The 24151-nt window shown below is 37.2% G+C and overlaps 1 protein-coding gene across 3 annotated transcripts; it reads right to left on the reverse strand.

Moving 5' to 3' along the window:
- Positions 1 to 4422: 4422 nt before the first annotated feature.
- Positions 4423 to 24043, reverse strand: atg13 (ATG13 autophagy related 13 homolog (S. cerevisiae)). 3 transcript variants are annotated; one of them, XM_053493041.1, is made up of 18 exons: positions 23858 to 24043; positions 23140 to 23220; positions 22943 to 23023; positions 22711 to 22830; positions 19646 to 19692; positions 19415 to 19555; positions 19259 to 19299; positions 19046 to 19142; positions 15084 to 15182; positions 14887 to 14980; positions 14481 to 14579; positions 10512 to 10607; positions 9638 to 9774; positions 9330 to 9447; positions 9174 to 9251; positions 7262 to 7375; positions 6004 to 6132; positions 4423 to 5898 (listed from the first exon to the last, which is right to left on the reverse strand). In XM_053493041.1, the coding sequence occupies exons 2-18, from the start codon at positions 23209 to 23211 to the stop codon at positions 5821 to 5823; spliced, it is 1641 nt and encodes a 546-aa protein (XP_053349016.1). In that variant the 5' UTR covers positions 23212 to 23220; positions 23858 to 24043; the 3' UTR covers positions 4423 to 5820. The 3 variants fall into 3 exon arrangements, with proteins under 3 accessions (XP_053349016.1, XP_053349014.1, XP_053349015.1); XM_053493039.1 differs by lacking the exon at positions 14481 to 14579 and having other exon boundaries at positions 23858 to 24042; XM_053493040.1 differs by lacking the exons at positions 9174 to 9251; positions 14481 to 14579.
- Positions 24044 to 24151: the final 108 nt, after the last annotated feature.

Raw genomic sequence — 24151 nt, forward strand, 5'->3', positions numbered from 1 at the left:
GACTTCAAGTTTTGTACAAAGATTCACTGATATCAGTGGGGAGATACAGCTAAAGTGCTTACTCCATGCCTTTAAGAAAAGCAAACATGCTTCGCCGTGCCACATTAAAACCAAGGAAGCAGCGTGGTGTCATGTGGTTTCCTGTTTAGTTCATACCAGTATATATATATATATATATATATATATATATATATATAGCTCTGAAAGTAAAAGACAACTGAATTACTACCAAATACATATGGGCATGAAATTAAATAATATGTTAAAATATTTCATATATAGGTCAGCTGGGGAAGAAAAAAATCTTATAAAAAAAAGTTTAGAATTTGTTGAAAGTACTGTATCAATAAAGTTAGTGATAATAGTCATGACCATAAAATATACTGTACATACTAAATTACGTTACCTGATTCAGGTCAGAGAAGGCAAGGCCGAGCCAGAACCTTCTGTAAACGGTGTCTATTTCTTATTGCTCAGGTTGCGCTAGAGAGCGCCTTTATAACACAAGCCCAAACAGAATCAGTTCCCTACTGTTTCCAATGAAGTACACACACACACACACACACACACACACTCACAGCGTGTGCCCTGACTGGTGTTCTCACCTATAAATTGGCTGCATGATAATCCTGAATACACACGTGCATCCTGGGTACCAACTCCCACCATCACAGAGGTGCCATACGGAGGCTCCGAAAACCTGATCCCAGTAATGAGTGAAACCTTGGACACATGCAGTGGTGTTCCAAATAAAAGCAGTGTGGAGTTCAATTAGAGAGGTAAATTATTCTGTGAAAAACAGGTGTCAAACAAGTTCCCCTTATTTAAGGATAAATGCAGAAAAGGTTGTCCTGTGCATTTCTTCAAACTTTAATTTGTATTCGTTTTAACGTAATGGAACAAACAGATCACCAGAGGCATCACACACAACTATTACATTTTTCTTATACAGTCGTTTTTATAGTACAGGTTACCCTCCCATTATCCCTCCACCCCGTCCGCCCCGCAAAAGTTACTGTATTATAAGCATAAACACCAACATAGGTTCCTTCAAGTCCTTATGCTTCAGTCTTTTAAAATCTCTAATGTGTGGTCCAACAAAAATATTTCACACATATATTATGCGTGTGTATAAGCATATAGAAAAAATATACATACACACACACACACACACACACACACACACATATATATATATATATATATATATATATATATATATATATGTATATATATATATATATATATATATATATATATATATATATATATATATATATGCATATGGGTGTATGTATGTGTGTGTATATATGTATGTATATTAGTCTTAAGGAAAAAGTGAGTTTCTCCATTTCAAACATATTATTTACTATTGCTATCCACTCATCCTTTGTTGGTGGAATCTCTTCCAACCATTTCTTGGTTATTGCTTTTTTACTAGCTACTAATAGTATTTTGAGAAGGTATTTGTCTTGTGCATTAAAATCAGTTTGTATGTTTGCTCAATATATAGTACCAAAGCTATGATCAATCTTAAAACCAAGTATTGATTCAATTTCAGTGATCACAATTAACCAATTAGATTGGATTGCTGGGCAATTCCAGAATATATGATAATAATCAGCCATAGAGGTGTTACATCGTCTCCAGCAACGTGCAGAATCTAAGTTACAATTTTTGTGAGTATATTCTTTTTGGAGTAATAAAGAATCTAATCATATTTTTCCATGGGAATTCTCTCCATTGACCAGAACTGGAGGTAGTATGTTGTGTTTTACAAATATTTGTCCAATCTTCTTCTGACAGAGATATATTCGCCCCCTTCTCCCATTTTTCTTTAACATATAAGGTAGAAAGACATTGGCAGATTGTATGCATGCATATATTCTTGATACTAGTTTCTTATTAGTACTACCTTTATAAGCAGCAACAAAAATGTTAATGAGACTCAGATCAATTCCCTCCTTATTTTTTATGTTTTTATTAAAGTGAGTTCTAAGCTGTAAATATCTATAGAAATCCTGTTTCTCTAAATTATAGTTATCAATGAGATTCTGAAAGCTATCTAAACCTGTCTTAGTTGAGATTGTACAGTATGAAGTAATATCATTCCAAATGCATCGCTTAAACAGTGCATCCATCTGAGAGGGTCTAAAGTCGCTATCATACGCCACGCATCTTAACAGCTGTGCATGTCTTCCCAACTTTAGGATTTTGCACTCTTTAAACCAAATATTAAGGAAACGTCCTGTGCATTTCTCTCTAAAAAATCAAAGTAAAACGCGTCGTTCCAGACATTGTTCAGAAGAACAGCGTACTTTAATTCAAAAGTTGACTAGAGATGGAAAAAAACATACAAAGAAGTGCAGAAAATGACAGGCTGCTCTGCTAAAATGATACCAAATAATTTTTAAGCTTTAAAATGAAGACCAAAACCAGAAAGACGTGAAAGAAAACGGACAACTACCATTCAAATGGATCGAAGAATAACAAAATTGAGGTAAAGAGTACCTAAAGTTACCTGTTAGTACTGTTACTATTAGAAGACGGCTATGTGAAGTCGAGCTTTCAGCAAGAAGCCCATTCTAACTTGATACTGCAACGGGTTATATTACAGTATATAGGGTGTGCGATCGTTCAAGTGAAAGCTAACTGATTTTGTTAACACAGTTTTAGCTAACTGAGTTTTATGTTCTAACCTGCTCAGGTGTGATGATGGAGCACATTACCTTACATTTTTCAGCTAGTTCTCACTCTCCAGCAGTGGGCTGATGACTGTGGAAGGCCACACATTAACCCTTTGCAGACAATGGCTAGGTGACGTTTCTGTCGTCTCGCACCTCGATGGTCGCGGGTTCGATTCCTGCCTCGGGGTCTGTTTGCATGTTCTCCCCATTTTTCTTCTAAAGACATGCTAATTGGCGTTCCCAAATTGCCCGTTGTGTGTGAGTGAGTGTGTAAATGACTGAGATCAATCTATAAAATCTCTGTTATTCAAAGTGTTCCTCATGGTGTTTTTCTGTAGTTTTTATTTTATAAGAAGTTTTATTCCATGGACAGATTCAATAGTACATTAAGTGAGGTACAGTATAACATACCCCAGGGTTGCCAGATCAATTAAATCCCGCCTGAGCCGTGCTGGAAACCAACTCCAGACATGAAGACAATCCCTTAGGTTTCTGTGCAATAGATGGAAGGCGTTGCATGTCTAAAAGGGGATACGGAGACACATGCACTAGGAGACTTTGTAACTTTATTTAACATCATTGACTTAAAAACTGCTTACACAAGGCTTAAATTACACACCATAAGAGCTGAATTAAACATTAACAGCGCACATCAGGCCCTGTGGAACCAATCAAGGACACTTTTTGGTATGTTTTTCTCTGCTTATTTGTTACAAATGGATAGATATTTGATATGATTAACAGATCTAGCTTTCTAAATTAGTTTTAATTTCTACATATTCAACACAACAGGCAAACTGTAAAATAGATTTTTAGATGCCCAACTATTCAAATACAGTGCTAGGTTTAGAATTTAATGTCTATGTCTAATTATACCTTGTTTTGTTTTTTTTACTTTCCACTCACAAAACACCACCTCTATTGACGTTACCCGAATGCCAACCTGATTCAATCAATAAAGTTTAAATTAAACTCATTCGAATTCAGTGATCAGTCACTTCACCTAATATTAAGAACTCAGGAGTAAATACCATATAATTAGCATAGATAATAGTAGGTTGCGATTTGCATTACTACAACAAAATAAATCACCTTAAATGCAGCCTGTTGTTGTGACGAAGGTCCGTATGGGAAGATGAGGTTTTAAGTTGTTTGTCTCAGCAGAGTAAGAGACACATATCCAGAACTGAGTTTCCAGGTCGGAAATAATAAAAAAAAAAGAGGGTTTAAAAAAATATTTGCAATGTCAAAAAAGTCTTTTTTTTTTTTTTTTTTTTTTTAGACTTTAGAAAAGACTTTACAGAAACCAGACAGCAAAATTAACAGATTAAGCAATGTGTTATAAAATCTCTTTTCTCGGCACAGCAGTTTGCTCGCCCTCTGGCTGCACACTAGTCTTTTTTGTTTCCTTTGAACAGCTTTAGGAGTCTAAGTTGTAAAACACATTCTTCCTGACATCTGTTCTAACTCTGCCAGATTGTTTGCCTATTTTTGGCCTGTTTTCCAAAGTATTGGTCCCCTGCCAGATGTTGTGCACTGTCCACAAATAAGGTCTGGAGGCTTGCAGTGTCATGGACACACCTTTTCAAACAATATTTCTGTTGAATTATTATTATTTAGTTTGTCTTATTCTATTTTTGTCATGCAAAAGGTTACCCTTCTTTATATTTCTTTTACTTCCCAGTTAAATCGTATGGGATGCAAACTTTTTCACTTTTTAACAAAAACTCAATGCTTGAGAACTGAAACAAACCAGTTTATTGCACACATGTACATGCCAGAGAGCAGTGCTTAAGTAGACAGAGGTGGAAAGCTGAAACTCTTAATACAATCGCCTGGAACACAGTAACACTATACAGAGAATGATGTAAAGAGTGTTGGACTGGACTACACATTTTGTTTCGAAATATAATGATCACAATGGACAATTATGGTTCTTGAATGAAAAAAAAAAAAGCATGCATGGAAATTCGTACATATTAAAAATGTCAGTAAGGAGTAATTCAGAAGAGCATCTATGTGGTCAATAACATCATGAGCCGAGTGTAACATTGAAACATGACATAGAGGTGAATGAGTGACTCACTAAAACACTGAGATCTACTTGTTGTTACTGCCAAAATGACGACCCTACTTGATTATCAGGGACGTCATGGAACTTTAAATAGCTCCATTTTTATTTATGTTTAAAATTAAAGCAAGGTGCCATGAACAAAATACTCACAGAACCGATCTGCTCTCATATTAAACACATGATGAGTTTAATAACCGATCTTAGCTGAAATTTCGTAATCTTTGCCATAAGATGTTTAGTGATGTCATCTTGCACTCTCTTTTCATTAGTACAACAACGTACACTAAGCTTTCATCATGTACTGTAATGCATTTCTAATAACTGTCTTCACATTACTGATTGGAATTCAACTCTTCTAATCAACACTTTTTCTCCTCCGGGCAGGTTACAAGTCTGATCCTATTCATGAGTAGGAATTAATGTAGGTAGGATTTGTTTTTTTTGTTTCATCTAAAATATGGTGCAAACTGTGGTAAAGCAAGCGCTGAGAATTATGCACGCCATATTTGATGTGGGTGGGTTTCTAGTTCTTGGCAGTTCTCTAGAAAATTAAATAAAAGTGTACACTATATACATTTATCATAATAATTATGGCCTGCCAAGATCCCTTCACACCAACCCCAGCTTTCAAACACAAATCTGAAGTAGTCCAATGCACACAGGTCTACAACGCTCTGATTCTCCATTGAGACATTTGGGTTTGTCATGAACCTAAATGACTTTCTGAACGACACTTATATAAAAATACCTATAGTTGACAACCCAAATAAACATGTTTTAAAGAGTACTTGCTTTTTGGTGGTGGTGATTTTTGTTTGTTTTTTTACTACTAACTACCTACCTTAAATCGTTTATATACTCCAGGGTGGAACAGGAATCATGCTGAAGATTATCAGGAAGTGGATGTGAAGAAAAGAGCTTTAAATATTACAGCGTATGGCTTAAACATAGCAATAAACAGCAAGTAAGGAGGAAAACCTTAAAGAAATCAATCTTATAATGTTTTGGCTGAAGTAGGAAAAAAAGGACTTTAAGAAGTAGTGTGATTTTTGTCGTCAGCTACTGTAGTGTGTCCACAAATGCATCAAACTCATCAATGTTCTTCTCGTAGATGGCCAGCTTTTCTGGGAGGGAGTCCTGCAGAATACACATATGGTCAATAGATAAAGTGTGTAGAGAAACAGGACAATGGACAAAGGAGTCCTTTACAAGTACATTAATCATTCCTAATGTCTTCCTTACCAAGTCTTCGGCCATAGACTGAGCACTGACATCGATGGAAAGGCTTGTGAGTTGGGGAGGATTCTGAAACTCGCGGTAAAAAGTGCCCAGGTCCATCGGCAACAGGTCGTCCTTAGAGAACGCTGGTTTCTGCAATGCAAACAAACTATTATTAATTTCTACACACATTCAACGATGAAGTCCTTCTTTAAATACACTAACCGTCTGCAGTACTAACGCGGGAGCAGCTGCCAGCTTAAACCCACATTCAAAACCAGTCAAAAGCACTTTCGGGACATCTGATGAAGTCATGAGATATTAAACAACACTTTGTCTCCTTAGTAACTGCTTCTAAGATGTTCTGAATCGCCTCTGAACTGTTGTTCTGCTGAACGTTGTTCTGTTACCAGCTAACGCCAGCTACAAAGCTAATCAGTTTCTAACAAATTGCTAACAAAAACAAAAAAATTCACAAATCGCTATCCTTGATCAAGGGCACTACTTGGTGTGTGAAAAAGGGGACAGTAAACTCCACAGAGCATACAAGATTTTTATTGTATGCTACTTGTGATGGAGTTCAGGAGGTTGGCTGATATTTTAAAGCAGAATGAATAGAAATATAAAGTAAATCTCGTAAAGTCTTAGTGCTATTATTTTTTTTAGTTCTTCTTTATTATTTTTTTCTCTTTTAATGTAAAGCACTTTAAATTACCATTGTTAATGAAATGTGCTATACCAATAAACTTGCCTTGACTTTCTGGCTACATAGTACTTTTTTTTTTTTTACTTTCACCCCTGTTAATTACATTAAATGTCAGGATCAATCTCTGCCAGCCATGGTTAGTTCAGTTACTAGTTAGGTCTACCAGTCACAGAAAGACATGTGTATGTGGAGCAAAATAAGTGGTTAAATAAACAAACAAATAATAATCTGTTGATCATAAATGGCATTTGTAGAACTGTTGTATAAAAGATGAAGTCTTCTGAAAAAAACATCATATTTGGCCAGACTGTGTCACATGTCAAGTTACTTAATATTAAATTCTTGTTTGTAGAGCTGTTGTAGAAATGCAGCATCACACTTCTAAATCTGCTGTCATGATTGCTGCAGTTTAGAGACCCCCTGGATGAATCTTCCATTTTTGGATTGGCTTTATCGTAAAGGGGGTTCACAAACCATATGAATACACGATGCCTGTGTCTGTACTTTCTTTGGAATTATATTTATAAAAAAAAAAACAAACTGAAAGACTGTATTTCCTGAGTTGGAGTTACTTACAAAATCTATCATGACAAAATCATCTTGTGCTTGACCTCCACTTTGGCTGGAGCTCTGGGAGTGCAGACTGTCTTGTAATGGAGAGGAGGGGGCAGGTGATGCTGGCGGCTGTACCTGAACACACAACACACACATACACACAATAAAAGCCTTTAAATCTCATGTTGTGTATTCTCCAGCTGACCAACGCCACTCCAACAGTCAGGACTGTGCAACAGCAATAAACTTCCGTCTGTCTGAACAACACTGAGAGTCCGGCAATGGTGAAAGCAGGATGATGGGGAAAAACACCACAAAAAACTAAATGCTTTTTGAGATCTTGTAATTGAATTAACATACCAAGCTGAAACCTTCAAACTGTGTTTACATGGACAATATTTTTTTAATTCAACTGAAATCATTCTGATTAGCGAGCCTAACTCAACCATTTATATGGGTGCTGATCTGATAAGACATGTGCTTACATGCTCAAAGCATTTAATCAGAATAACATTTTTGTGCAAAGTGGTTCAGCTCACCAAGAAGCGCTTAGTCTGCTGAAAAAATAAGGGAAGATGGAAAAGAAACATATGAAAAAGTAAGCCAATCAGTGCGCCTTCCTTAGCCAAAGACCCAGTGGATAAAAATAAAGACGGGAGAGCTGTTTTCAGGGAATCAAACTCATGGTGACATCACCCAATGTTACCCTATTGGGCTAACAATCTGATTATTAGTAGAATATCAGCGTCCATGTAAACACACCTACTGAGAGTACATACTTCTAAATATATTAAGTCTTAGCTGCCTGTAACTTCATTATCAATATAAATTAGCAAACTGAAATCCCACTAAATTTGTTCCAGTACATTTAAAAAAAATAAAAATAAAAAAATAACACTCTTTACTGATCCTAAATTATAAAAGAGTGCTTTTCTAACAACATAGACTGCTTTATAATTAACAGGAGCATGTATGTTAAACTTTTGACTTTTCAGAGACTATCTGATCATTTTAAATCATACACATTCTCTCACATTTTATACACATTGTTTAAATTGTCAAAAAAAATCAAAAAGTTTTATACAAACAAAATTAATCTAAATTGAAACTTTCAACATATATTTAAAAAAAATTTGGACAGCAAAAGCAGGAAGCAGAAGCAGCTCACTTTAAAACAAATTTTGTGCAAGCAAGACGAAGCTCTACTTTGAATAAAGCAAGACAGATATGGATTATTGGTTTAACAAGGACAGGTTCAAATTTAACAAATATTTTTTTCTGGAAAGTCAGAATGAATTTAAACAAAATCCCAGCAGCAACCTCATTTCCCCGCTCTTCTGTTTCAACTGACCATTTCTCACTGGTTTATGGTCTTAAATTCTGCGTGAATGATTAATGTCACTGTCTGGCTTAACAAACAAAAAAAAACAATTATCTGAAACTGGTCAGGTACAGGGACTAGACTAAAAATAAAAGCCAAAATATGAAAATCAAAACAGTGCTTCAGGAACCAAGGAGGACTATTCCAATCTAAATAAAAAATACAAGAGTGTTTGGCTCTTTGAAAACACAACAAGAAGAAATAAAGGGTGGATCAAGACTTCCACAGTACTGTATATCTCCAATGTTTTCATTCTGTCTTGTAGAACTACTTAAAATATTCTAAATATCCTAGCTGGTACTGATCAGGAGGTATTGCCAACCTGTATGTCTACAAATACTCCGATCTGGTTCATGCAACTGCAAACCTTCACTTTAAACCATCTAATATTAAATAACTAATATAAACTAAAATAGAAGTAACCGGATCATCCTTCAGATAAACCAAAATTTTGGTGTCAGGTTTTAAAACCGTTAGCGGTGATGACTGCCTGCTGATCACATGACCATGTTCGTGTTTGAAGTTGTGTGTTTGTTCACATCATGTTTGTACCATGGGGTCGTTCTCCTCCAGGTCATAACCTCTGGGAGCAAAAGCAGCAAACGGCAGATCCAGACTGGCAGTGGTCACCTAAACAATCACAAACCAGGCGCTTAATGCAATCGGCTCTACGTGCTTTCAGAATTATTTGTGCAGCTGTGTTCTCACCTGTGTAGTGGGTTTGTTAACGAAGGCTCCCACTTTCCTGGTGAAGGTTGTTTCAGGGGCATCTGAGGGTGACACACTCTTCCCTTCGCTACTTCTCGACAACACATCTGTATCACCGCTAAACAGGCGCACGCAAACACACAATGATAAAGCCTGTGCCATTACGTGAAGCTGCGTATTATATTAAATAATTGTGATAAAATATTACTGTTTATCACGTTTATAATTACATTTGAATTAAATATGCATAACCTATAGAGAGAATATTTTAAAGAAAGTACTAGCTCAACGAATATTAATAGCATTACCTGCTGCAGTTCGAGGGTGGAGGATGGGGTGTGTCTGCTGATGGGCAGGACGGGACACGCCCATGGTCTCCCTGAGTGCCATGACTGGGCTGAACCAGCACCTGCGGGACTCCGCCTTCTTTCCCCGGAGCAGCTATCTGCAGTGTATCGTTCACTTTGGTTATAACTTGACCCCAGATGCTAATCTCACAGGATATACAATATCTTTTGTACACTGTTTAAGCTACTGGTTTTAGAATTCAAAAGATCACAATTAAACTGGTTCTCACAACTTCCGTGCGTCATTCCAGTAAAAAAAAAAACAAGAAACAAAAACAAATGTAAACTCTGCAAAATAACATAGTAGTTGGAGTAACACAGGGAGACAGATGTCAGGCTTCACACTGTAAAGGGTTTAGCTTGCAGCAATTAGAGATGAGTCAGCGTGTCTGTCCAATTGAAAGTAGATGATTCAACACATTTGTTGAGAAAAGGAACCAGACACTGGTGAGTCTTAGTAGTCTGGATGGTGAGACTTCCGGACTACTTAAAAGTTGGACTTTCTCAGAGGTTTTAGTGACTCACATTGTGAATTTTCCTCTTGACATTACAGATGATGAAATTTCAAATCTATTTTGCATCGATGTCATCCACTTTGTTTCAGCTGATGTAATAAGACCAACCGTGCAAACATTAATACAAGAACGTCACCGTGTCTAGTGTTGTAGATGATTCCTGAAATGTGGGTGAGGAAAACAAACAAAACTGAAACAAATATCCTTGGTTTCTGTCAGGGTCATGTTTCTACATGTTCAGTGAAAAAAAAAAAAAAAACCCTGTTGCTGTTGAGTGTGACCTGTTTACTTGTGTAGGTTGTATATAGGCATTGAGGTACCTGGTGCGGGTGGGCGGCAACAGTACAGGTGGTAGGATGGCACAAATCTACTGGCCCCAGGAGGGGAGTCTGATACGACAGACGAGAAGTGCAAAGCTGAAAAAAAAAAAAAAAAAAAAAAAGAGAGAGATCTTAATTACTTTTCAAGGCTCATTAGGATCACATTTACACTTTCTATGTACCCAACATAAAAAAAATACACAAAATATTGATCTGGTTATGAATACTAATAAGATAATTATCTTGTGCATCTCTTCTAAACAGTCATGAAAAGCCAATAGTGTTGTGTGTGTGTGATCATTTTAAAAATTCCAGTCATACAATACTGTGCTTGATGCTTTATTGTATTTTTAACCCCCGCCCCCTCATTTAATCATATTTAGTTTACAAAGAGATAGACTTTCTCATATCTTTATTGTAGTCTTGCGAAATAATTCTCCAGATTTCTTGAAGAACTTTTTTGGTTCTCATTTTAGTCCAGTCTCTGTATCGGAGCAGTTTCAGAGGAATGTTTTTTGTTTGTTACACCGCACAGTGACCTATCAATCATTTAAGCCATAAAAAAAATTAAATAAAAATCTAACTCAAGGCATGAACAAGTATTAAATAGCATCATAAGGCACTTTGCAGCCTGTCACAATAAAACACTTGTTCCTATTTCTTAATTTTTGTGTATTTTTGTATATGAAGTACTTTTGCACAATACTGTATGACTAAAATAAACATAACTAATATAATCCTAGAGCATAAGGCATGTGTATTTACAAGTAAAGCATTTATTCAAACAACAATGTGTTTGAACAGAACTTGAGTAATAATTAACTGACATTTTAAGTTCAAATGAATGGTTTAATGATTGTATTGTAACAGTTTTTTTTTTATATCCTCAACACTCTTGAATTCAATTATGACATGTATATAAACTGTTTGTTCTGTAATTATAATCAACATAGCAAATAATACTGCACAAACAACCAATTCCTGGACATATTACATGCACATCTATAAATCTACCCATGTGTTGGGCGACAAGGCTGAAAATTTGTCAGGCTCAAACAGTTAACGGTTAGTTCTGGGAGCATAAGGAACCAATTTCACACATGAATTCGCCACCATATAGTCCTGATCTCACTAAAAGTCTTTAAAATCTACTTCAGAACACTTTACAATGTGCTTAAACTCCCTTTTAACCAAATGCAACTCTGGACGAAAATAAATGTGAAGTTGCATAAGGATGTGGACACGATACCACAGAAAAAACATGCTGTAATCAAAGATAAAGGCAGTCTAACCATATATTACGTGTGCCTTTTTCTTTTTTTTTGGCCAAACCTCCACACTTACAGAAAGAATTAAGATGCCACTCTTTTAAATCTTGACATTGTTTTCAAGGTGTTTTCTAATTTCCTTTTTACTTTGAAGTTTAAAAACAAACAAACTTGCCTAAAATCAATTAACTGCAGGCAAAGTGAATGTAAGAAAAAAGAGCCAATTTTTTCCGATGCACACCGAGGTGCTGTTACATCCATCCCAATTTTCCACTTTTACGTCTTTTTTTACTTAGCACATGTTATGAAAGACAGGATGTCTGAAACATCCTGTTCTTTTAAATTGCCAGCGCCTCATTGCCTTACTCTCTCTTTGTTTGATCATACAAATTACTCATTGTACATCATTACTTTTGCTTGTGTGTCTAAAAGTAGAACCAGATGTGTAGCATCGCTCTTAGCATTCTGAAACTTTATCAGGTGAGTTCAAGCTTTTATACAAGTCCTGCTATGACTACAGTTTATATGCCGCCCAATCAAAAGCTGGAATTCAGACATTCCAGTGTTATGTTAAATGTGGAACTAAATAAACATCCATTTTTTATTTTCAATTTTCTATAACAATTAGAAGCAGTCAAGTCAAACCAGGACTTGTAATGACCTGATCCTTGAAAATTGACCGATAACTTGTCGCCAACTTGCAGAAGAGATGCATCTCCCTGTGGAAACAGTATACGCAATCATTTACAAACACCACCTACACATTACAGGAACTGGCCTGGGAGTTATTGCCACATCCCCTGTATAGTCCTGATCTCATTCAAAGTCACTTGTTTGGGATGTTAAAGAAGTTTCTGGAAGTCCACATGTTTTCAGGCCGTCTGATCCTGGCTCTATTGTTCTGAGAAAACTTTCTACCTTAATTGTATCCAAGCACTGGTGAAACGCTGGGATAAGCGACTTAGTGTAGGAGGGAATAATATAGAGAAATAAATGGAGTTTTTACCCTGATTACTGAGTTCTTATTATTCTTGTTCGTGCTATTTAAAGTCCCAGTTTGACCTGAACACCCCTCATAAAATAGAAAGAAATCTATTTTAAAGATCTTTTTCCTTTTTTCTACTGTGACAGAGACAAAGAATAAACAGTATATATACAGAGACAGACAGGGAAAGTGAGAGATCAGAAACACATGCAGAGCGGAGAGAATGTGCAGGAGAATAAACATTAGTATTATTATTACTACAGAAAATACAAAAGGGAAAGTGACCCACAAAAAAGACTGTAAATATTTTTAATTCATAAACTTTGTACTTGTGTTAAGCTATAAACACTTTGTCTGTATTTCAATACCCGACATGGTGCATAAATAAAGAACAATTAACTCAGACTAATTTCATGGACTATACAACAGAAAGAACATTGTAAATTGCACTAGCTTTCGCTTTGATTTTCTAAAGTCTGATTTATTTTTCTGCCTTAACTCTTTGTAGAAGCTACGCCATAACCTACAGTGTTATAAGCATTTAAATTTGTGCACCCTCGAGCGTGTGTTGCTCTGCAATTACAACGTTAAACCTCTAGTTGGCAGTGGCGTTTATACCTGGCCAGGTCAAGGTGGTCAGACTACTATCCTCTGCTTTAAGAAACTGATTTAATGGAAACTTATTCAGCTATTAACACAAGTAAAACTGACTACATGGGACATAAAAATTTAAGCTAATTAGACTCTAATTTCCCTTGTGTTCTCTGTCTCCTTAGTCAATGCACCAGTATCAAACCACACGTAAATGGTGCACATCTTAACGCCGACTTATTTGGGTTTTATCCTTAATTTTAAACAGTAAAACTTATAAACGATCACTAAAATAGATCTGTGATGGGTTGAAAGAAGAAAAATATTTGATGATATTAAGGTTATTTTATCTGTGCAATAGTCAGAGGATGTTAATAGTCAGAGAAAGTTTGTTAAAGCTTAATAGTAAGTCGTGAATCTAAGCTTTGATTGTTAAACCTAAATTCTTAATTGTCAAATTAAAATATTTTGTGCTCATGTAGGGTGAATTTCTAAGAGCTACAATTTAGAATATTACTGCACATCATAATAAACTTTACACCGATAGCTTAAAAGGTCAAATATTATACGCCTTTTTAAAAAAGTTATTATAAATCTTGAAGGCCCTGTTAACATTTCAGCTAAAATAAAACTCACATCCTGCATTCTGATGTGCTTGATCTGCTGTTTCAGTGCTGCAGCTTTAAATTAATTGCCCTCGAACACACTTTTCAGTAAATGGTTGGAGTTAAGCAATGAGTTGGGGGGAGGGTTTCTTGACATATGATGTCACAATAGGGAAAATCTGATTTGCTTGTTTAAACCTTGGCCAATACAAACAGAGCAAAAAGACAAGGAGCAGGGAATATATATTTTGCCCCCTCATGTGAATTTTTCATAATAGGTCCCATTTCAACCACAGCTACTTATTAAATTATGAATATTCCCCAAACATCCTTCAGCTGCCATTTTTAATATTAAACTTAAATTCAGTTTGAGAAAATGCTGCACAGACATTAATTCACAGCTGTGTTTAATATCAGTTAGTTGGAGGCGACGTTTCTTTTTTATATTAGTACTTCTTTTTTTTTTTTAAACTCTAAGTAACCCTAGACATTCTCACACACTCATGCTGAGAGGACTCACTTGCTGTGAAAAGCCCAGCCCCATCACAGGGACCTTCAGAGTGGCCATCAAAGAAGGTTTAGGAGTTTTACTATGCGCTTGACTTACAGTACACAGACACTACACACACCCATCCACACACACAGGAAGGAGAAGAGGAAAAAGAAATGAAATGAAAGCAGCACATGAAATGAAAGCATGACCACACTAACAAAAGAAAAGAAAAACAAGCAGCGTGAAGAAAAGATCAGGAGATGATCAAATTTGATGTTTAAAGGTGTATCAACAAAACTACAAGACACACTGAGACAAGAGGGACAGAGACATGCCCAGGATTGGACAATGTGAAGTGACAATAGTGAAACTGCCTTTAGAAGCCTTACAAATGGACTACAAGGACATGTTTTATGTATCTTATGTGTTCTACCTGAGAGGGAGGAGAAGTGGAAAAGGAAGTAGTGCAGACTTCCTGCGAATCCTCTACCCCGGCATAAACCCCTCCCTCTTCCTCACCTGGAGCCCTGAGGCAAGGAAAAAAGAAATGTGATTTGCGAGAGATATGTTGACTCGTTTGTATTTATGCAACTGTGTGATGCAAGAAATAAAAACCTAACAGACAAGCACCTGTAGTTGCAGGGGTGGAGGAGGGCCATATTCCCATGGGGACGCTCCACAAAGTGGTCTATGATGATCCCCATGATTGGGCCAGTCCTCTCGAACTGCCTGTAGGGGACACAAGTCAATTCGTATAATTATCATTTGATCAATAGACTGTGAATTGAAATTCTGTACTCTAGGAACATGATAGCGCAGTTTGCATACACATGACCAAAGGAGCGCTGTTCAGTCGTGTAAAAAAGCTTAAAGAAAAGAAAGATTCCAGAACAAGTTTGGACGGCTAGAACAATGAACCATTCAGAGAAGTTTTTTTTTTTTTTTAACTAATAGTGCACCTGAGACAGTAGGGATGTCTACACAATATTGTAGCGCAAAGTTAAGCATTATGAACATTACTCTGGACTATTTTCACATCCAAATAATAACTTTAAGGAATATTGAAGCAGTTCAGAATATAATCTTCATGTTCCAGGAGTAGCATGTGACAGGAATGTACAGTCGTGGCCAAAAGTTTTGAGAATGACACAAATATTAGTTTTCACAAGGTTTGCTGCTAAACTGCTTTTAGATCTTTGTTTCAGTTGTTTCTGTAATGTACTAAAATATAATTACAAGCACTTTATACGTTTCAAAGGCTTTTATCGACAATTACATGACATTTATGCAAAGAGTCAGTATTTGCAGTGTTGGCCCTTCTTTTTCAAGACCTCTGCAATTCGACTGGGCACGCTCTCAATCAACTTCTGGGCCAAATCCTGACTGATAGCAACCCATTCTTTCATAATCACTTCTTGGAGTTTGTCAGAATTAGTGGGTTTTTGTTTGTCCACTCGCCTCTTGAGGATTGACCACAAGTTCTCAATGGGATCAAGATCTGGGGAGTTTCCAGGCCATGGACCCAAAATTTCAAGGTTTTGGTCCCCGAGCCACTTAGTTATCACTTTTCACCAAACTGTTGTTGGATTGTTGGAAGAAGTTGCTTTTGGAGGGTGTTTTGGTACCATTCTTTATTCATGGCTGTGTTTTTGGGCAAAATTGTGAGTGAGCCCACTCCCTTGGATGAGAAGCAACCCCACACATGAATGGTCTCAGGATGCTTTACTGTTGGCATGACACATGACTGATGGTAGTGCTCACCTTTTCTTCTATGGCCAGCCTTTTTCCAGATGCCCCAAACAATCGGAAAGAGGCTTCATCTGAGAATATGACTTTGCCCCAGTCCTCAGCCGTCCATTCACCATACTTTCTGCAGAAGATCAATCTGTCCCTGATGTTTTTTTTGGAGAGAAGTGGCTTCTTTCCTGCCCTTCTTGACACCAGGCCATCTTCCAAAAGTCTTCGCCTCACTGTGCATGCAGATGCGCTCACACCTGCCTACTGCCATTCCTGAGCAAGCTCTGCACTGGTGGCACTCTGATCCTGCAGCTGAATCCTCTTTAGGAGACGATCCTTTAGGAGCCATTTTTATGCAACGCAATGATGGCTGCCCACGTTTCTTTGCAGGTCCCCATGGTCACCAATGGAAGAACAATGAATTCAGGCATCACCCTCGTTTTACCATGTCAGGTTTGCCATTCTAACCCAATCAGCCTGACATAATGATCTCCAGCCTTGTACTCGTCAACATTCTCATCTGAGTTAACAAGACGATTACTGAAATGATCTCAGCAGGTCTTTTAATGACAGCAATAAAATGCAGTGGAAAGGTTTTTTTGGGATTAAGTTAATTTTCATGGCAAAGAAGGACTATGCAATTCATCTAATCACTCTTCATAACATTCTGGAGTATATGCAAATTGCTATTATAAAAACTTAAGCAGCAACTTTTCTAATTTCCAATATTTATGTAATTATTAAAGCTTTTGTCCACGACTGTACAGTATGTGTGACAGCCACTGACAAGTTTTAACACATTTTTCTGTATTACGAAAAAACAACAAAAAAACATTTAAGTTAAACTCGGTTATAACGACAGTTTAAGGTCAGCTAAGAAATGTTCAATCTTATTTGTTTTGTAAAACTAGCTAATTTCTGTCAAAGTTAGGCATGCACCATCCCTTGGTGGATCCAGAGGAGTAGTCAGTGTAGTCCCTCACAGCGCGCCATACAGACACATTCACACACACATTCAGACCTAAGTGCATCGAGAGCAATCTATCCTCATACAAAACTCCAGACAGACAGTAACAAACTCAGGATTGACCTCAGGACGGTCAAGAGGTGAAGCTGCGTTGTTAATCACTTTATGTGGTGCCACCCCCACTGAAAAATGCTCAAAAAGAGGAATAAATTTTTTTAAATTATGTTGAATGCATTTATTTGGGTCTGGTTCCAAATCAGTAAATCAAAAAGACTTAGAAGTAACTGGAGTTGTTTTTTGTTCCACCATGGATAATGTTTCAATCCTGAGCTCTCAGTTTACTGTCTGTGTGGGATTTGTCTGCAAACTCATGCCTTTATATTTAGCTTACAAAGAGCCGGGCTTGATTAGATTTTGAATTTATTCTGGAGAAATAGTTCTCTAAGCTTCCTGAAGGACGTTTTTGGCTCACATTTTCAGTTCGGTACAGGAACCCGAGCAGTTCCAGGGAAATGTTTTTATTTGTTTGGTCACACGCTGAACTATGAATCATTCAAAAACTATCTAACTTATTGTGTGAACCAGATTTATAAAATATAAATATTTCAGGGGATGTAAGATTAGCAATAGGAGATGTTTTTTGGAATTTTTGTCTGTCTGTTGGCCCGTTTGTGCACGCATCACATAAAAAAATATTTAAATTTTTTCACAGGTGTATTTATTCTAAACGTGAGGTAACATATAGGCTTTGCTTCATCGCAATCGGCCCATGGGAAGAGAAGATATGCTACTTATCATGCGCCTATCAGTTTGCAATTAAATTACATGTGAACGTAGTGGCTATCTAGTATTAGATATATGAGAAACAGGTGCAGATGATGACACATGCTCAAGCTGGTGATTAGTATACCGTTGTTGCTGAATGCAGAACGGTTGGCACAGACAAGAGGGGAAATGAGGTTGCTGCTGAGGTCGTTACGCAAAATTGTATCTTTAGGCACTTTACTGTCACAGTAAAACTTTGGTTCCCATTTCTATCATTTAATCGACATATAACTGAATTTAATATGAAGAAGTGAAGGTTGGCTCAAGACTTTTGCACAGTACTGTATATAGCCCTGAGGTGTGAATAAATGTGTCAACATGTGTGTTCTCAGACTGTATTTATAGCTGTAACAATGTAAGGTTTTTATTAATGTACTCGCTAATCTCTTCTCGAGCAACACTTCATTCACAAGGACTTGTAGGGTGGCCGCTATTACTATAATACTAATACATGAATAAAAAAATGAGGTAAGTATCAAAATTAGATAATCCTTGAATCTTGTTTATTTAACATTCATTTAAGGTGGTTTAGGTATTAGTATGTAGTAATGCATAAGCTGTTCAGCTTTTCATAGGAATCCACAATGTTTTCATTCTAAGATCCACAGTGTTTTAATTCTAAGAAAAAGGAAAATTCCAAAAGAGGGGGGAAAAAGACTGAAGGGAAGGACTGTCTACAGCTGTAAACATAAGTGACAAGAAACAACTACTTCTGTGGATGTTCCTCAACATCGTTCAAGTATAAAAGTGAATCAACCATATGATGTTTGTCTTAAAACATAAAAAAATGTAATAAAATAAATTTAAAAAATAGCTGTGGGGTCGTATGAGCAACTCTGCTTCACATTGCATCACATGAGATATACATTTAAATATTTATTACAAGTATACGTCTGTTACCTTCATGGTTTTATATTGCACAGACTGCAGACTAATATATAATATTTATATTTTCTTTACCCTTGTGTTTTATCTGATATCTAAATTCTTTGTATGTTGTTTGCATTATTTGTTAATTAGTTAATCTGGTTGTCTTTTGATGTTTTTGTTTGGCATTGTGTACCTGGAGGACATGAGAGCCAGGTTGGTGCGGTATGCACAGGAGAGTGTCAGGGTTCCTATGGGAGTGCCTACAACTCCTACACGTACTGTCTGGAAACCTGGACAGAAGTGTAAATAAGAGATTAGAGAGAAAGATTGATTCACTGACACACAATAGAGAAACAATTTGCTGGACGACCATATATAATTCAAAATCAAAACTTAAGAAGCTTACCTTCACCAAGCCCTGTCAGTTGCACGTCGCCAAAATATATCCTGCCAATGAAAGGGCTAAATAAGTGACCTGACCAATGTTGTAGAGAATTTAAGTTGAAGAAAGTGTGCAAAAAGGCATCAGAAGTGCTCGAGTGTGTGCGTGCAAGCTTCATACCTATACAAGATGACATAATCATGGCCTTGTTTGCGTGAGAGTTTGTAGGCAGGAGTAACTCTCGTAATGGCCAAGAGAGATTTAAGGAGCAAGGACAGGCGCGTATAAACTGTGTAGGAGACTTTGATGTCCTTTTCACACCTGAAACCGAACCATTGATTCACATTTAACATTCACCCCCCGAGTATAAAGTGAAGTATAAGGTCAGCTACTTGCATCAGAATAACTCACTTCTCGTTCATCTCCAAGCACCATGTTTCCAGCTCCATTGAATCCCCCTGCGCAGAGGAGAACAGTGTTATGTTGGGACAGATGTCTGACATTTCCAACGTAGCTACTGCACACATGCAAACTCTCCCTGCTCATGAAATAAAACTCGTTCTACTCTTGGCTGCTCAAATATCAGTGTCCTGAAAAGGGAAAGTAATAGCAGCACAAAAACAGTGTTTCTGTGTCCTTGTAAAACAAAGTTCTGTAAATTAAAGTTGTAAATCACACCTTAGCTCGTGTGATTTTAATCATAACTACAGGTCAGAAAAACAGAAAAAAAATTGTAGAAGTGCACATCATTTGATTGTTTAAACTGATGATACATTACTAATTTAAACTTTTCTCTTTACATTTTTTTAAGCTTCTTCTTCCATTAGAGGGAAGAAAAAATACAAAATGCCTAATGTGCTTATATTGGAGCAGTGAGAATTTTATTGTCTGAATACTGTCCAAACTTTATTCAAATGTCTATATTCAAGCCCTTATGTTCATCAAAATGTTTTTTTACACAACCTTCATTTAGTTCACTGGATGCTTTGCTCACATGATGAAAAAAGATTCTCAATGTAGGTCAGTTAAAAAATAAATTTTTACATTTTTAAAACAGATTTATGGATTATACATCAATAATTGATTAAAGTACGAGCAGTGTTCAAGTCAACCCGGGACTTTTGATAACATAACCAACAATAATTCTAGCTCCCACAGGTAGGTTATGTGCTCATGTGGTACACAGAATAATTTAAGAAGGTGCTCCTAACAACAACTCGTTATGTGTATAAAATCCACCTGTCAACAGAATCTCTATCTTCCATTCAAACCTCATCACCATGAGCAAGACCGAAGAACTGTCAAAGGACATCAGGGAAAGATTGTAGACCTGCACAAGGTCGTAATGGGCAACTGTTTGAATGATTATTCACAAATGGAAGAAATACAAAATAACCAACATTCTCAGTCAGGAGCTAGATTTCACCTCACAAGGCAAGAACAATCAAGAGAAAAGTGAGGGATCAGCCCAGAACTACATGTAAGGAGCTTGTGAATGATCTCAAGGCAGTTGGGATCACAGTCACCAAACAAACCATTGGTAATACAACACACCCCCATGGATTAAAATCCGTCAGCGCTCCTCAAGATCCCCCTCCTCAAAAAGGAACATGTAAAGGCCCATCTTTCCAAGTTTTCCATTGGACAGAGAAGGATTGGGAGAAAGTGCTGTGGTTATACGAGACCAAAATTGAGCTCTTTGGAGTCAACTCGACTCGCCATTTTTGGAGGACGAAAAATGCTGTCTATGACTCTAAAAACACCATTCCTACAAAGTCAAGTACATCATGATTTGGGTCTGTTTCTCTGCTAAAGGTACAGGCCAACTTTGACACATTGACAGATCGATGAACAGGGCCATGTATAGTAAAATTTTGGATAAGAACCTTCTGAAGATGGGTCTGGGATGGGTCTTCCAGCATGAAAATGACCTACTGCATAACACTTAGGCAACAAAATAGTGGCTCAAAAAAAGCACAATAAAGTCGCATGGATGCCCTGTGCGGGGTGCTTGGGATGGGTGTGGTGACTGGGGATGGTTCCACTTTTCCACAAAGATAGTCCTTGCAGACTTGTGACTGCAATCACTCGATAGTTCAGGACTGGAGTTTCCTACAGTCTACCGGAGCCTAAAATAATGAACTGGACTCCATATTAACTTAAACACATCTCATGTTATACTGAACACTCAGCCTATTAACACACAGTATGACTGCAGATCAATCTCTGCTATCCGTTTTCACCCAAATGAGAATGGGTTCCCTGTTGAGTCTGGTTCCTCTAATCTCTTTCCTAATCTCATCTCAGGTAGTTTTTTGGCCACTGTCGCCATTGTCCTCAGCTTGCTCATTAGGGACAGTCTTATCATTTTGATTCATACACATTCACATTTCATACAAACGTAAATAATTCCTTTGATTGTGTAAAGCTGCTTTGCGACAATGTCTATTATTAAAAGAGCTATACAAATAAAATCTAATTGAATTCAAGGTCAGGGAGGAACATAGCCAGTCTTCAGAGTTTAATCTTATAGAAAATGTATGCCCGTTACCCTAAATACAGGATAAAGCGGTATAGAAGATGAGTGAGTGAAAAAATTTATAAAGGGAGCTTAAACTACAGGCAAGTAACCTTAAGGATTTAGAGAAGATCTGTAAAGAATAGTGAACTAGGGTTTCTCCTCCAAGTACCAAGTCATGTTTTGTTCAGGAATCAGATACTTATTTTACTTGAAACTCAATTTATAACCTTGGTATCAGTTAATTTAAAATAAACCCATGTTAAAAATTACAGACCCTTCATTTCTTTCTTAATAGGGAAAAACTGCAGGGGATCAAATATTATTAATAATAATAATAATAATAATAATCATCCACAAGAATATGCTTGTGTGTGTATACAGTCCATAGAATTTATACAGAATAGTGTTAAAAAATAAAAAGACTGTTGAAGACTGGAAAAAATGAGAGTTGCTTTTTCTAAACCTCATCTGTGCAGTATGAGTCTGTACCTGTGACAGCCTTAGATTTGTGTTTGTGGCCGACAAAAGAGAAACCTGATGTGGTCTCCTGCTCTTGTAGCTCATCCACCTAAAGGTCTGATGCCTTTGTGCAAGCTCTTATAACGGTGGCTTAGGCCATGGTTAAAATCACAAAGAACAGACCTTTTCCTTCATTCTGAGCTCAAATGTGAACATTAATATCTGTATTATCTGTATCTGCATTATTTTATTCCTTGTGCTGCTTTCTCCATGATTGGCTGATATACAAGAGTTAATATTTATATGGTTAGCAGGTGCACATCCTAAAAAAAATGATAAAAAAAAACATTACAGCATCTCAACGGGTGAAAACTGACGCAGGGAAAAATCCTAACAGGGTTCCTCACGCTTGTTCAAGCATGTTTAAAATGGCAGAAAAATCTACTTTTGAATTTTTACCCAGGGTACTGTCATATTCATCAACAGACACATTTACCTCTGACGTTTTCAGGGAAATCTCCACACACATTGAGCGGCCAACACTGGGCAGCTGTCCTGCCAGAGCTTTTTTAGCTTCATGGGTCACCTCAGGGATGTCTTTAATTGCCAGAGTGAACTACATTGACAAAAAAAAAAAAAAAAAAAAAAAACCACATACACACATTAAAAGCTGGGAAAAAAAGGTTTTATCTACAGTAGTGTTAGAATGGAGATGGTGCAGGGTTTACCCAGTCTGAGCCTGTGGGGGAAGAGGACGAGCGCGTGCAGATCTTCTCACCCAAACGAGCCTGCACTATCACCTGCACTGTCTATTTACACACACAAACAAAAACACATCTATATCACAATTTGTCTCAACAGTATATAACTCATGGTATGGTTTAGTAGAACTTAGGCACAGCACAGTTAAGAGGTGAACTCAGACCTTCAGGACAAAAAATTTGATGAATTTGTCCAAGTCTTTTCTGTCCTGTGGGCTCAGATCGCTGTCCATCATGACCCGAGCCTGAGAAAGAGAGAGCGCGAGAGAGAAAGAGCAAGAGATGACATGTAATACTGCCTTGTATTACACTTTGGCTGACCTGTCTAGACCGCAGAATCTGATCCCTCTACCTGGACATTTTAGAGTTTTTTCCAGAATTTAGACCCTCACAACACCTCAGAGGGAGCTGATCATGTGTATGGTGCACTGTGATGTAATGATAAGTAATCCCACCTCATGCACAGAGCTCCTGGGATCCACCCAGACCAGGATAGAACCCTTACAGAGAGGCAATGAGGGAGTTTGGGGTATTCTCGGACCAGGGGGAGGATCCTGCTATCTAAACAAATCATTTGCAGTCTTTGGAAACAAAGTTCATCAAAGCATGCTCATCACAATCATTTTAATGGTGTTTTGTCTCAAAAACATGGACTGGGTAGATCCCAGACTATATTATACAGCTGATCTAAATAATAATGGGTCTGTGACAAACAAACAGAGCATTAGAACTCCAGTAAAGTCAAAGTATGACTAATGACAAGCTTCCTAAACTCCCCAACAGCAGCTACACACATCTGTCAGTCTGAATAAACCTACTCATCATCACTGCTAACGCTGTCATGCTAATGCTAGCTAATAAACAACATACACACATACTTACTGCTCATTACAAATTCCACATCCGCTGCTTTCGCTTCAGACAGACTTTAAATCTCTTAGCGAAACGCGTGTTTGTGTGAAATGTAAAAAAAAAACACTCATGTGCAAAGAGATAGAGTTAGGTCATGATAACGCCGAGGCATGCTAACGCCGCCATTTCTGTTTATGTTGTTATGCAGCCAGGTCAGAGACATGACGTGGGACAAGTACGGGATTGAAATGAGCAGATTCGTCACGACACACTGTATGTCGTCATTCATTCAGACAAGGAAGTCGAGATCATTTATAACAGCAG

This window comes from Clarias gariepinus, chromosome 3 (genome assembly GCF_024256425.1).
Source record: "Clarias gariepinus isolate MV-2021 ecotype Netherlands chromosome 3, CGAR_prim_01v2, whole genome shotgun sequence".
Taxonomy (NCBI): domain Eukaryota; kingdom Metazoa; phylum Chordata; class Actinopteri; order Siluriformes; family Clariidae; genus Clarias; species Clarias gariepinus.